At 39.2% G+C, this 14,306-nt stretch overlaps 2 protein-coding genes and 1 long non-coding RNA gene across 3 annotated transcripts in view; 2 read left to right on the plus strand and 1 right to left on the minus strand.

The window, feature by feature from the left end:
• Positions 1-9,719, plus strand: part of LOC134794880 (uncharacterized) — a 49,573-nt gene extending 39,854 nt beyond the window's left edge. The window contains exons 3-10 of the mRNA XM_063766708.1: positions 3,182-5,050; positions 5,140-5,421; positions 6,656-6,959; positions 7,188-7,475; positions 7,851-8,022; positions 8,454-8,656; positions 9,076-9,263; positions 9,430-9,719. Coding sequence (XP_063622778.1) covers positions 3,183-5,050; positions 5,140-5,421; positions 6,656-6,959; positions 7,188-7,475; positions 7,851-8,022; positions 8,454-8,656; positions 9,076-9,263; positions 9,430-9,700 — 3,576 coding nt within the window. The 5' untranslated portion in view covers position 3,182 and the 3' untranslated portion in view covers positions 9,701-9,719. The remainder of the gene's footprint in view (positions 1-3,181; positions 5,051-5,139; positions 5,422-6,655; positions 6,960-7,187; positions 7,476-7,850; positions 8,023-8,453; positions 8,657-9,075; positions 9,264-9,429) is intronic.
• A 93-nt stretch (positions 9,720-9,812) lies between these two features.
• On the plus strand, positions 9,813-11,302 carry LOC134794985 (uncharacterized). The gene is made up of 2 exons (XR_010144744.1): positions 9,813-10,649; positions 10,828-11,302. It is a non-coding gene; the product is annotated as an uncharacterized LOC134794985 (long non-coding RNA).
• A 587-nt stretch (positions 11,303-11,889) lies between these two features.
• LOC134795051 (MIT domain-containing protein 1-like) lies at positions 11,890-14,084 on the minus strand. Its single transcript, XM_063766894.1, has 4 exons — positions 13,908-14,084; positions 13,316-13,554; positions 12,648-12,856; positions 11,890-12,134 (listed from the first exon to the last, which is right to left on the minus strand). The coding sequence occupies exons 1-4, from the start codon at positions 14,041-14,043 to the stop codon at positions 11,972-11,974; spliced, it is 747 nt and encodes a 248-aa protein (XP_063622964.1). The 5' UTR covers positions 14,044-14,084; the 3' UTR covers positions 11,890-11,971.
• Between the last annotated feature and the right edge of the window lie 222 nt (positions 14,085-14,306).

Below are 14,306 nucleotides of genomic sequence, written 5' to 3' on the forward strand. Positions count from 1 at the left end.
GCACTTGAAGGTTTTCAGCATTTTGCCAATGGTTGGGCAAGACTCAAGAGACAGGTTTCGTACTAAGCAGCTAATAAGTAAGCGATTATGCTTATGACGGTACTAATTATACATGCTGACCTAATCACAACTTATTGTTTTGAGAACTGGAACATTCAAACTACCTACTTAAGCGTCAATCTGCACTGCACTGCTGTTTCGATTTCATAATAACATAAGGAGATCGACTCGACCACACAGGCCACACACAGAGTCTAAATATCAGGTTAATGCCTGATGCGCCACAGCAAAACTTAATGCCAAAATTTAACGCATAAAAGGTCCCTATGCTACGAACGACGTAACACGTTACCTATCTACACGGTGAACGGTGGCTAAAAAATAACTGCATTCCCGTTGCCATAAAAAATGGACCAGCCAAAATGTATGAAACAGCCAAATTTTTTTGCGATTTCGGGGTTGGTCCCATAGTAAAAGTTGCTCAGTATAATCCCAAAACCTCCCTGGCAACGGGAATGCAGTTATTTTTTTGCCACCCTGTATACGAACGCTGGGTCAGGTTCCGATGCGGTCGCCTTTATTTGTATTTTCTTTATTTTTATTTTATTAATTTCACACAAATATATATGTAAGTTTACAACTAAAACACTTACGCGTATAAAATACGCGTTATTGCGCCTTTACACACTTTGAAAATACGTTATCCCGTATCCCCTATCCGAAAAACAATTTTAAGTGTACCTACGGCCGAATTTATTTAGGTCACAATAACAACATAAATAAATTGATAATGAGGATTCCCTACAAATGTTTCTCTTACTCCATCTAACCTTCCAATAATTTTGTCATTTCTTTGTTTTTCTTGCATGTTGTACGAGTAATTCCGATACAATTTACAATCTTGGAAATAGTCGTTTTGTCGAGTTTTCTCGGTCACCAAAGTATTAAGTCAATAAGATATAAGAATATCTTAAATCGTAAATTCTGTCGTCAGGTTGAACTTTTAACTATTAACCAGCCTAGTACCCACGTTAATAGTTTGCATCACAACTAGTTACCATATTTCCGATCCTAATTCCATTGTCATCTTTATGCTAAACGTTTGCGAAAGCAACGCCTGCTGTCAAAACTAGTTCATTAAATATATGTAGGTACAAGTCTCTGTGACGACATAATTCCTCTGGCTGGTACCGGTGATTAGCGATTATTAGTAGTCATTAGTGATATTAGTGGTTCCGAGTTGTGGAATACGGGCCGATAAAAAATAAGCAAATGCGGTTACCGGCGCCAGTGATAAATTCATAGAACTGGTTTTTAAACCGTTTTCACATTGTCCGATCCGATACCGGTTGTCGGATACGATCAGAAAGAATAAATATGTTTTTTATTTTATTTATTGAATGTTTAGATATTGTTCAGAAGAAAACTAATCCAAAATAGAAGGACTTGATGCCATAGGGCATTCTCCGAGGTTCATCCGACATCCGATTTCGGATTATTCTCTTATTCTCACTTTAAATCAAAATGAGCACTTTATATAAACACAGACAGGAACAAAAATATTCGTTAGTAATTTAGAGACTCGTGTCTCTTTAACTGTTCTTGTAAAAGCTAAAGAACGTCCATTTTAAAGCTATAAATGAACGACGTAGAACATTCATAGAATTCTAAAATAACGACCATCGTTACTATCTAAGCTATATTGAATAAACTTAATACTCCATTTTATCTCATAAAATATACTGTTATCTGTATCTCGTTTCATAAAAGTCTGTCACGACAACCTATTAAGATGCACATGAACATTTACTATTCAGAATTCCCGATTTCAATTTCATCTAAAACCGCAGCTGCAACTAACGTCCCGTTAAAGCCTGGGCCCTCACTTAGGTCATGAGCATAACAGATGCCTATCGAACTGAAAGGTCAACTTTAAAAACGGTTTAATTTATAAAAATGGAGATAATGTCATTTTAGCCGATGCCAAAGGTTAAAACCGTTATGTAAGTGTCACTCACTTGAAATTTTAGCGCTACTTCCTCTGTTAAATAGTTAATCAAATCTACCTATGTACCTACGTAATACCTACCTTTTATTGAGAGAAAGATACATACTTTTAAATTACAACTTCCTGTAGTGTTTATTTAATTAGATTCTTGCTTCAAATAAAATACTATTGTACTGTAGTATCGGCTCGTACCTAAGTGGTACGTATTGGAAATAAAGTCATTTTATTTCATGTCACTTTATGTGCACATACTTACTGAAACAAGTTACAAACTAGAGGTGCAGTATTTAATTTACTAACGTTACGCTTATACATATTCCACACGTATGCCTTTTTTCACAGTCCAAGCTAACTACACGACATGAATATTTAAATAAGCAAATAAATAAAAGTTCGCAGTGTGCACTATGCCCAGAAGCCTCTTAGAATGTAGGTTTGTGTTTTGTGTTTGTTCTGTGAATCAGCGAGTGTCGAACAGTAGTTCACTTCCAATGCAAACAATTGAATCATAGTAAACCGCGAACGTGCTGGCCAAGTTACACACTTTACATCGATCATTATTGTACTTTACTTAATGGTTGGAAAAAAGTGAGTTTAAAAATACCTAATCTTCCTTAATCCCCTATTGTTCGTCCGTTTTCGAAGTTTTTCTATTTAAATTAATCGACATAGAGGCCGAAGTATATAAGTAAGCAAACTTCCTTTCCTTTTTGTAACAATTTTCTAGAGAACTTTGACCGGTCATTTTTTCTGACATGAAATATAGGGGAGCGGAGACGAAATCACAGTTGCCCGCGGCCCGTACCCTTGCACTGCAAAGCATTTCAATGGCACTGCACAATAGATTCTGCAACGGTTTTTAACATCTGCCCGCGACTCCGCGTTCGTGATATGCCATTATTGTTATTACCTCGCGCCACTTTGCATGTTAACAAGAATTTAGTTATATTTTCTACGCAAAATAAGCTTTTTGTAACGTTTTCCCATGACGCACAAAAAACAAAACGGATAATTCTTCCTTAACCATAGAACTAGCCTTCACGCATGGCCGGCGTCTCCCAAATCATAGGCTTTATAATGGACCAAGAAATTACATCATTTGGGCACGTCATTACGCGGCACCTTAGACACGCTTTTCCCACGGGTCATTTACATTTACTTTGTTCTTTGCAGGATGTCCAACTTCCAACGAACGCGAAGTAAGGTATGGTGGGGAGATTCACCGCCGAACATCGGCAGCCCAGTGGCGCAGCCGGCGGACTGGAACCACAACAGGGCCCAGGACGACTGGGAGCCTCAGCTGCCACACTGGATCGCCAACCAGCCCGAACAAGAGAGGAACGTCAGCGTCGAAAATATTGCGCAGCCCAATGCAGTTCAGAACCAGTGGCCCCTGCGCCACGGCAGCCCCGGCAGTCACAAGAGCCAAGACTCGGGGTTCTCAGACTCTGACAGCTCTCCACCTCCTTCGCAATACTACCCCTCCCCTGAAGACTCTAAAAACAAGTCTGCAATCAGCAGCGATTCCAATAACAATGAAAATATCACTGTCAAACAAGCCATCGATTTTCAAAGCACTCCCAGCCAAGACGTTGTTGATGCGAAAGCATTAGAGGTTAGTGGGATGAAGACGCCGGTGCCCAAGCCGAGGAACCGAAGCAGCAGCCTCATACAGACTCCTTACGACTTGCAAAAATATTATGAAATACATAATGATGAAGAACATATGGAACTCCTAAAGGATAAGGAACATGAAGACAAACATCCTAGCCCAAAGAATATTAACGATGAAGATTCGCAAACAGATAAAACGTCTAAAAATATAACTCCTAAGAATGCCAAAGCTAAGGGTGGTAAAGATAATACAAATCTTAATGTAAGCAATAAAGAAAATAACCCAAATAACAGTGCAATACTCAGAGATACCAAAGATGTACCGGTAAAAAATATGAGTATTATTAGTCCGTCTAAGAAATATCCAGTTAAAAAGACATTCATATCAAGTACTGAGAGTGATAGTTCAAAAGTTATCAAAGTGGCAAAAGTTAAAGATTTAGAAACAAGTAAAAATAAATCTGATGAAAGTTTAGAATACATAAAACTAGCCGACAACAATGAGATCGCAGTTAATAACCAGCCGAGGAACAGAACTCCAATTTCTAACATATCTTACATACCAACAGAGAGGAGTACAGCAACAAAACCTGAATACAAGCGTAGCATGTCCAATGAAGATAACCTTCCAATTACAACTACACCAAAATTCCAAAGAAATAGGCTAAACAAATCACTTAACTTTGAAGCACAGAGGTTAGACCAGCAAATACTTGATATTCAAGACGGCTACCATTCATTAGGATACATTGACGAGGAACCGGCTAAAGAAGACAAAGATGAAGTTCATAAACCTGCCAATGCTTTGTTGGGCAAAAATATCATGGACAGTCTTCATCTCAAACCTTCAAAGAAACCTGGCCCTAAATCTAAACAACGAATGGCAACAAAGAGTGAAAGAAACAAAGATATATTCAGGATATTCCCAGGGAAGAAAGAGAAGCCAAGCATCGTTGATACTCATGCCGGCGGTATCTTAAATGGAAGTAGAGTACCCTCTCTCGGTCTGCCGAGAACACAGGAACAAAACTCGTGGGTCATTGTCGGTTACCCAGAACAAGAAATGTTACTTCCCAATTACAATGAAAGGTTAGTGGGTACTGATAGCGACATCAACTTAAGGGCTAAAGACTCGGAAGGCGACGATAATCACTTCAGAATAAGTCGGATATCACCTCCACCACAATTCCAAGACAAACTGAAAATTCCATACGACACAGATTCTAAAACAGACAGGAATTTATACCACGATACTAAACGGGAGAAGTTAAAAGATGATGAGCCGAATTTCTCAGACGTCCAATGTAATTTAGCCTGTACATCTACGCCAAAAATGCTAGCTCCTCATGAATACATGAAAGGGGCGCCACCAAGGAGTTCCGCTAAGAATCCTCGTAGAGTGAATCTGTTAGAAAATTTTAATAGCGGGTAAGCAGTAAGCTCTATTCACCGTGTTAGTTTCCAATGGTTTATCCGACTGACAAGTCTAATTAATAATTATTTTCTTTTTGTTACAGCTTAGTATTGAACAATCAGAATGAAATTTTATACCGAGAGCGAAGCATAGACCAGACAGCTTTAGAGCGGCTTTGTGAGAGGAAGCCAGAGCCGGTCCAATACTGGCTGTGCGACCTGGTCGGCTCGTGTGAGAACGAGTGCATGACGACGCTGCAGAGCAAGCCGCTGGGAGCGGAGATGAAGGCCATGGTGTCCGCTAGTTCTGCCACTATTACAGGGAATATTAAGAAAGTGCAGACTCATGGACAGATTATAGTACATCAGTATAGTGATGTCATCCGGTAAGTGTAGATTCTTCTAGTCTCTTCTTCCTCTAGTTACTATTTATTGTGGAATAGACTATTTATTCATTTAGACGTGAGAATTATGCGGACTTTATGTACCGTAAAATGGGGTGAGTAGGGTCAAAACTGAAATTCAAACCTCGATAACAATTTATTTTTCCATATGAAAACTGAATGGTGTATACATGGTGTGTCTGACCATGGGGCTTTAAATCCAGGGCTCGATTCTACTCACTAAACTGAGCTACTTTTATTATGGCACCAACCCCGAAATCCCGAATTTTTTTTCACCGTTTCATACATTTTGGCTAATCAGATGTCGACGTTTTCTATGGAAAAGCCAAAAAAAATCCCCGATTTTAGGGTTGGTCCCATAGTAAAAGTAGCTCAGTTTAGCGCGTAAAATCAAGCCCTGGATTTAAAGCCCGATGGTCAGACACACCCTGTATAATAACTGTTCCGGACGTTTGTATTTTAGTTTTTATTTTATTTTGGGTAGTTCCATTTCATAACTTTGACGATAAAGAGGAAAACCCACCTCACCCCGTAGTGCCTCGTATTTGGGGTGAGAGGGGTTTTCATACAAAGGTGATTTTGGAAGATTGTTGGATCGATTTTTTTTATTATGCGTATTACTATAGCTCCATTTTAAATTGGAATACATTATTTTTGTAGCAGTAGCCTTAAAATCCCTTCTCACCCCCCCTCAAACCTTCTCTCCCCATTCATAACCCACCTCTCCCCGCGAAACCTACTCACTCCATTTTACGGTATATTATTTAAGATTCTGGACTTGAGTCATATCCGAATCTACTGTACGGCTACCACCAGTTTTGACATTGACATAACGCTCACGTTTAAGTAACTTACTTTCTATGCATCTCGCTCGTACTCGCATATGCGAGCAATAGTGGAAGCGAGATGTACAGAAAGTAAATTACGTAGACGTGAGCGTTATGTCAATGTTAAAACTGATGGTAGAGGCTCAGAGCCGTGCTTAAATTATTTCGAAAAATCTTGATCTTCTTCTTTGTTGGTGCTTCTTTACTGAGGATCGTGAGTCGTGACCACTTGGTTTTGCAGCTCCTTGGACTTGTCTCCATCGGTCTCTATCTCCTGTAACCCTCACCGCTTGATGGAATTTGCCTGAGATGGCCTTTTTAACTTGGTCAGACCATCTATTTCTCTAATCTTAATAGATACCTTTTTACCCTACGTTTTTCCATTGCAGGCAACTAGAAGCCAACACTCCAAACGAAGAACAGATCTGCCTCCTAGTAGCAAACATCAACGAGTTCGTCCTAGCACACAGCATAACCCTAAACACGAAGCCTCCAGGCGAGACTCCGGAACGATGGGACAAGATCAAGAAGTCACTACAACTGTACTTGCAGAAACTCATAGACATCGGGGAAGACGTGAAAGTGGAACTTAACGAGAGCACGATAGAATGCAGCGTGGTGCTGAAGCATTTGGAAGCACTGAGTGGGATTTTCTTAGAAACTACCAAAGCGGTATTGGTACAGCAAATGAAGGTAAAAAAATAATAATATAGCCATATAAAACTAACAACACCAATTTCTTTTTTCTTACAATACATTTCCCCAAAGACGTTTTATTAAGAATTCATCATCTCGGACATAAGTCTCTTGGGGGGAATTTCCATCACAACATAAAAAAGTTAACGTTATTAAAGAGCAAGTGCAATAGGTACATAAAAAGTCATCTTGCATTTTTAATGTTCCATATTTATTTTGTTTCAGACGCTAGTATCGATAATCGAAGAGCCACCATCGGACATGATTCTAAAGAGCACTCTAACTTCCATCGGTCACCTAGCCATGCTGAACGACCGTTCCGAAGGCTCGCTCCACGACAAATGCTCCAAAATCATGAAGAGCATCACAGAGCTCCCGTTCGTAGAATGTGGAGTGCCTAGAGCGTTGTTAACGGCTATTATTGAGAGCAATAAGAGCTCTATTAAAGCGCTGTCGCTGAGAGCACTGGCTACTGTCTGTGTTACTGGGGACGCGGTCAAACAGTTTGAAGAGGTACGTTTTAAAACCATCCATACCGTAACTAAAACCACCTATGTTTTTTTTTAGGTATTATTCAGGTAATTACAACACAATATCTAAACTTAATTACAAAAGTATCGTTAAACTAGTAAGGTTTATCTCGTTACTCCATCCGCGGTAGATTTTATACAACATTAGAATATGTTCCAGTAGCGATGTTTTTTTTTCAGTTTCTGTGTTTGACTTATTACTTCCATGAATGAAAATGTTTTGCCTTAGAACTGCGTCATTCAAATAATAGTTACACCTAAATGAAGATATTCGAGTTAGTTTATCATTGTTTTACTAAATATGATGGCCAAGCCAAGCATTTTATCTAGCCATTTCAACATCTATTTCCTCCTGCAGGGTGGCGGCATCGAGATCCTCTCAGACATCCTATCGGACAAAACCAACCCTGAGCCTCAGATGCGTGAGGCCATCACGGTGCTCACCCAGATCACCGCGCCCTGGCTCAGAGGGCACTACGATCTGACGCAGCTGCATATATACTTGGACACCATTGTTGAAAATATCACAGGTACGTACCTCACCTAGCTTCGACCACAGAATAACTAATAGTACTACCGCTTCGACGCTAGGGTTATTGCGTCCGATCAATCCATAATTGGTTTCATCTTGGTTCCATCCCACCCGGGCGCTCCGGGGCTACAGCCATATCCCATCATAAAGCCTCAGGTACCTGAGAACCTGACCCTCTCAATGACCGCGTAAAAATCAGGAGGGCATTCTCCTCTTATGCTAAACGACCTTACTTATTCTTATTAATAAGGTAATTCAGCATAAGAGAAGAATAATCTTTTCTAAAACACCAAAAGTGGTGAAAGATAAAGGTTCACGGTATATCGTGTCTTTCTTACTCTCAAAACAAATGGACCTCTACAAAGTCTGGCGACCCGGTCAGCTAGCTTGTAACACAAAGGGCATATAACTAAGCTTTTTTTTTATCAGGCATCCTGTCCCGCACGGAATGCTGCCAGCTCCTCCTGCTCTGCACAGCGTGCCTCGTCAATCTGGTGCGAGAGCTGGAGTTGGAGCAGGACCAGCAGAACCAGAAGTCCGACATAGTCGCGGTCATCACCAAGCACCGCACCACGGAGCGCCTGTTGGACGCCGTCAAGCGGCGCGGACCTAACATCTCCGTGTTTCTACAGGTAATAAAACTGCGAGATGTTAGAGATGATATAACGTTTTAAATAGAGCCTTTAACACCCTAGATGTCGTTGTACCTAATAGAAATGAACTTAAATGTGTTTACCGCAGACTATATTAGGTAGATTTCAAGTAAAAGTGTGGTAAATGGTAACGCAGCAGCATGTTTCATCAAAGTGGTCCTTCGAACCAGATCTAACTTATAAATCAAGGAGTTTTACTTATTCCGTCACGGCCAACAGCGTTCTCCTTCCCACGTTCCGCTTGACCAAACAGTTTAGCAGCTAAACTTCGATGATGATTCCGATCCGGCCCGAGGGACCACCTTTGATGCAAATTTAGCCTCGAGAACTCGTCTAGGTATTCCTACGATTCTACTCCCCGAATATTTCTACTAACAATGCAATCTTTATTGATTCAGGAGCAAACAGCATCCTACCTAGCGTCTCTCTCCCGCGTGCCGCGCTGCGTGCTAGCGCTGTCCTGCTCGTGGGCGACGTGCGCGGCGCTCGTGTGCTTCGCGCGCGCCGCGCCCGCGCACGCGCCGCGCGTCGCCGAGCTGCGCGCGCAGGCCCGCCTGCATACGCATGCCGCCGAGGCTATCTCCAGGTATGTCACGGTTGAATAACTTCTAGAAGAAAACGGGATCATACCTAGCCTCACCATTCCGCGTGACGAGCTGTCGCGACGCAAAAAACGTTTAACTGTAAGGTGTTTTGATTTTTCATACTTACAATAATATCGCGACGTTCCTTATCCTTTTCTTTGTCCACAGACTATCAGTGGTCCCCGACGTGGCCCACCAGATAGTGCAGCTGGAAGGCGTCCCGCACTTGACCCGGCTGGTCAGGCTGCAGCGGACGCGCCCGCACCTCGACGTCGACCCCGACCAGACCCTCATCTACTGCCTGAAGGCACTCCGCACCATCTACAAACACCAGCCACACGCCTTCGCGGATATGCAAACGGAGGTGGATGAGATGATCAGGCCGCATTTGATGGAGTCGCTTATGCTCTTTTCGGCTAAACAGGAGAGCTACGTGTGAGTCTACGTCGAAAGGACCATCCATGTTTCAGTGGAAACTTCGTCTATAGACGTGGGATTTTAGGACATATTAGACACTCATCTACTGCCTCAAGGCGCTACGTACGATGTACAAACACTTCCGATGTACAAACAGAGGTCGATGAGATGATCAGGCTGCTCTTCTTCGGCTTTTCGGCTAAACAGGAAAGCTATGTTTAAGTGTCAGCAAGTCGATTTTCTTAGACTTCTTGTACATAATTAAGGACCATCTAAAAACATTTAGCGCCACCCATGCTTCAGTAAGAAACTATATTCATGGAATTGTTCTACTTACTTTTTTCTATACAAAACGTAGGTACCTATCTTAAGTTTCTGTACCTACTTAATTTTTGTTATAAACAGACTTTCGAGTCGAAATTTTCTACTTGATCTATTTAAGATCGATCTGTACCTATTTTATGCTACAATATTTTGCATGAAATCTACTTATTCTTACTTATATTATGCGAAGATCCAATATTATTTTTAAGATAATGAATTGTACTTTTGGTTGGTAAAATATATAGATTCGTAAATATCGACTATTAGGTACGTACTTATTATCATAGATTTCTTTGTGCTGCTTTGTAAATACCGCTAGAATCATATACGTATTTTACCAGTATTATTGCTAAATGTATGTACATAATTCAACACAAGACTCGTTTATTTCAACTTTTAATAATTTTACTGTTGACTGTACATAACATAATATTATACCCACTCACAATCAGAGGCCATACTTTATGAAATTACTATACTAGTCCTCGGTATATTGTAGTATTTAAGTAGAGTAGCCTAAAATGTATAGGTTGCTTTTAGCGAGAATGGGGAAGGCCGGCAAAAACTGAAAATTACGTACATTTTTTATATGGAATTCACGATTTTTTTCCCCATTCATTTATTTCACAGGGATGATAATTACAGATGTACTGCATAATTATTTTCCTTCGTATTTTTACGGAAGTGTACGAACGTGTCTTGCTATTTCAGCCAGTCTCGGTACAAAAAGTATGAGGTTGACTGAAGTAGCATGACAAATCCGAACGTTTCCGAGAAAATACTATGGAAAACAATTATGCACTACATCTATTCTGTAATAAACAGTATGTTTTTTAATGTTTCTTAAAAAGTTTGTGCATCATCGCGCGGCCTGTGTGGCCAAACTTTTATAGTGTCGTATAGAGTCCGTCCAACCTAACTTTGCACCGATTTGAATAAAACAAAGTGAGGGATGTCATTATAAACGTCATATTTTCATAGAAATTTGACATTGACACACTTTGTCATTGCAAATGCCATGCAGAGTTAGTTTGGTTCGGTTATATCTCATGTAGTTTTGTATCATTTAAGGTTTATTGTAAAGAAACATAAGTGCTTCTATACATATTATAATTTATATTACCTTGAAACCACCTATGCCTACGAATATATGACGTAGACATTATATATCGTAGTCTATGATATTGTTTAGACTATATTGTAAGTATAGTCTTTGATATCGTCAACACGGTCGCGAGAGCAAGTTTAAGCTGTGGTGTTCCCACACTGTTATCTTTATTCAAATAAAATATATTATGCATTTTCTCGTTTTTTTTCCTTATTTTAATAATAATACTCAAGACATGTTAAATTTACATTAAAACGTGTAATTCACGTTTAATTGCTCGACACGTTTCGCCTATAACGTCCTGGTTGTGGAGCGAAAACTCCTGCTTTATTCTAGAGCCAACACGCGTTGGGAGCATTCCACGGGCTGCCCCGTACAAACGCGCTGTGTTGCGACTTTTTTTTCGGCATTTAAAGCAGGCGATTATTTTTCTGTGCATATTTTTGACCATTTGTCATAGAAAAGGAAACTCTTATACCTGCAAATCTTCAGAAAATTCGGGTTTGTACGGGACACAATTTCAAAGAATGCTCCGTTGGCTGACCAACGCAGAAACAAACTCAAAAACATGAGTGACCCGTTAAACCCCTTGAACGCCACGCCCGAGTGTGCGGCGCATCATCATGAACTTTGTTGGATTGCACGAAGGGAATATTTAATATAACATACCTTAGTGTTTCTCTTTACACATCTTCATAGAAGGGGAATGTTTATATACTATTTTTCCCATTAGGGGGCATATAAGGTTCTTGCTTGTTATCTAAATTAAAATCATAAAGTAAAAATAAACAATTTAATATTTCATATAAACATTTCATTGTATCTTACCTTAAAATAGCTATTTACATATTCAGATCCGTTTCATCCATAAGATTGCTTTACATTTTTCGAATGTACTATGTCCACAGTAGTCTCATGGCATTTCCGTAGGTCTATGTCGTACACACCGAGACAGAACTTGTTCTCAGGTGGTTTGAAGAAGTCTAACCCTCGCCCAATCTTGATTATCCAGCCTGAACTTAATCTGAAAATTTATCAAAGAATTATGGTATGAACAAAGAGAATTTGAAATAGAGGAATATTGTCAAAGTAAATTATATAGTCACTAGTCAGTACATTTTCTGCCATCTTTCGACACAAATGATTAAAACTTTGAGAATGCCATTTGACATTGATCCCTATTTTTTCACTTAAATTTGTTAAATATCAAAAAGTATCATAATTTACTTTGACAATATTCCTCTAGTCGAAATTCTCTTTGGTATGAACATATTTCAGGTAACTCAACTACTACTAACGCCATCTAGTAAATGTTCTAGTAGATGTACAAAGACTCGACGGATATTTCATAGATGGCGCTTTGGTCAAAAATAACATTAATAACGTTAAATAAATAAATAAACACTGTTGCAAGAGAATTTTGCAAATGCTTTGTTATTTTCCAAATTATGCTGTTTTCGAAGTTACCCCAATGCACCTTATAGTTTTTTTTTATTTACTGTTACTGAGAACATTGTTTTGACAGACTGTAACTTACGTAATTTGTCTATCATGCAGAGTCTCAGAATACTGCACTGTGAATCTAATTTTGTATTTAAGAAGATCTTCCGTAAGACTTTGCAGCCAAGACGCTTGCTCTCTCTTAGACTGCTCAGACTTAGGGTCCTGTGATGTCACTAGCTGAATGTGCCCAAGGTTGCTACATGAGCGCACCAGCAACTCACACAGGCGGAGGAAATTTTGACACTGAAATGACAAAATAATAATTAAGTTAACCAGCTGCCCACAAATCAAGACTTGTAAAGAAAGACAAATGCAAAAATAGATTTGTACTTTTTATAGACCTCTACTTTGGGGACATACCTAGGCACTTAGCAACAGTTGAAAATTAATTCCTTATAATTCAATGCACATTATAATACTTGGCACAATTGTTAATTGAAGCATTACGATTACCTAATACATTTGTTGGAGTTAATTATGTTCCCTATACATTGTGTGCTGAGGTGTGGAAAAAACATTAATGCTTCAAATACTATTAGAAATATTAACAATATACAATTATACATTTTTTTCCAAGTTCCAAACTAAAAGCGCAATTTTTGGGTCTTACTAGGCTATAATTATAGTACCTATATGGTAATCTACTATGTAAATTGAAGTCATTTCCGATTTTGAAGATAAATAATTGATTAAGCTCAATACCTGATGGAAAGCTCTAATATAAGGGTCTTCAACCACAACAAACTCCACATCATCATCCAGAAACCTTCCGAACAAGGACTTGTAGCTGTGACCGGTGGAGTTGTCCTCTATCCGCAGCTGCTCATGGAACTTGCCGGCTTCTTTTTGCTGTAACACCAGCTTTTTAATGGTCTCCGCTCTCTTCATGTACTCCTCTACCTTATCTCTGAGGTATGCTCTCTCTTTGTCATCTACCTCTTCTGTAAGTGTAAATGCATTAGGAAAAAGTGTAAGTTCAACTAGTTTTCTAAAGAATTTAGTACAAAAAAACACTGCATAGGCCTAAAGCAGGGCTTCAAGTAAGTGAACAAATAACTAAATAAGGGCTGCAGGGAGCCAGTGGATATTTATATATGGCGGATAGTTAGATAGACTCCTAATTGTAGAGACCAATTGATAATTAAGACTCAATAGAGTACCAATGGTACCAAACGATAATGTGAAGGCAGTGAAAAAGTTACTTTTTCGTTAAGTACTTACTTAATTGCCTCATAACAAGACTGGTTTTATATCCAGCGTGTTTTGAAATTAAGGATAGAGTAATGTAACAAACCTTTCATTTTGTCCACTAAAATTTGCAAGCCCTCTTGATAGCATATTAGTGCCTCTGTATATCGTTTCTTGGTATCCAATTCTACTCCTCGAATCAAAATTTTTTTTGCAGCATTAAAGGTACTTGGTGTACTCATGATTCCGTTTAAAATTTAGACTTAAAATATAAACATTTATAATATAAATTGTAAAGTTTGTTAAGCGACAAAAAGCAGTAAACAATGAAAAAAACGTCACATTGGCGAGTGATAACTTGTTGCATTGAAGTTTAAATTTGAGCTGTCCAACATCAACTCGTGACATCACAATTTGTAGCCTTCATAAATCTTGTCTGTTATCTGGTAATAATGTATTGAATTGAAATCACAAAAAACGAAAACAATTCATATTACTCTAGGTT

This window comes from Cydia splendana, chromosome 11 (assembly GCF_910591565.1).
Source record: "Cydia splendana chromosome 11, ilCydSple1.2, whole genome shotgun sequence".
In the NCBI taxonomy this organism is placed as follows: Eukaryota; Metazoa; Arthropoda; class Insecta; order Lepidoptera; family Tortricidae; genus Cydia; species Cydia splendana.

Bases quoted from the DNA above. Each gene is read 5' to 3' on its own strand.
- LOC134795051 (XM_063766894.1), bottom strand. From the start codon at position 14,043: ATGAGTACACCAAGTACCTTTAATGCTGCAAAAAAAATTTTGATTCGA. The intron at 13,555-13,907 runs GTTTGTTACATT...TTACACTTACAG, and splicing joins TTTAGTGGACAAAATGAAAG to AAGAGGTAGATGACAAAGAG. The intron at 12,857-13,315 runs GTATTGAGCTTA...TTGTCATTTCAG, and splicing joins ATATTAGAGCTTTCCATCAG to TGTCAAAATTTCCTCCGCCT.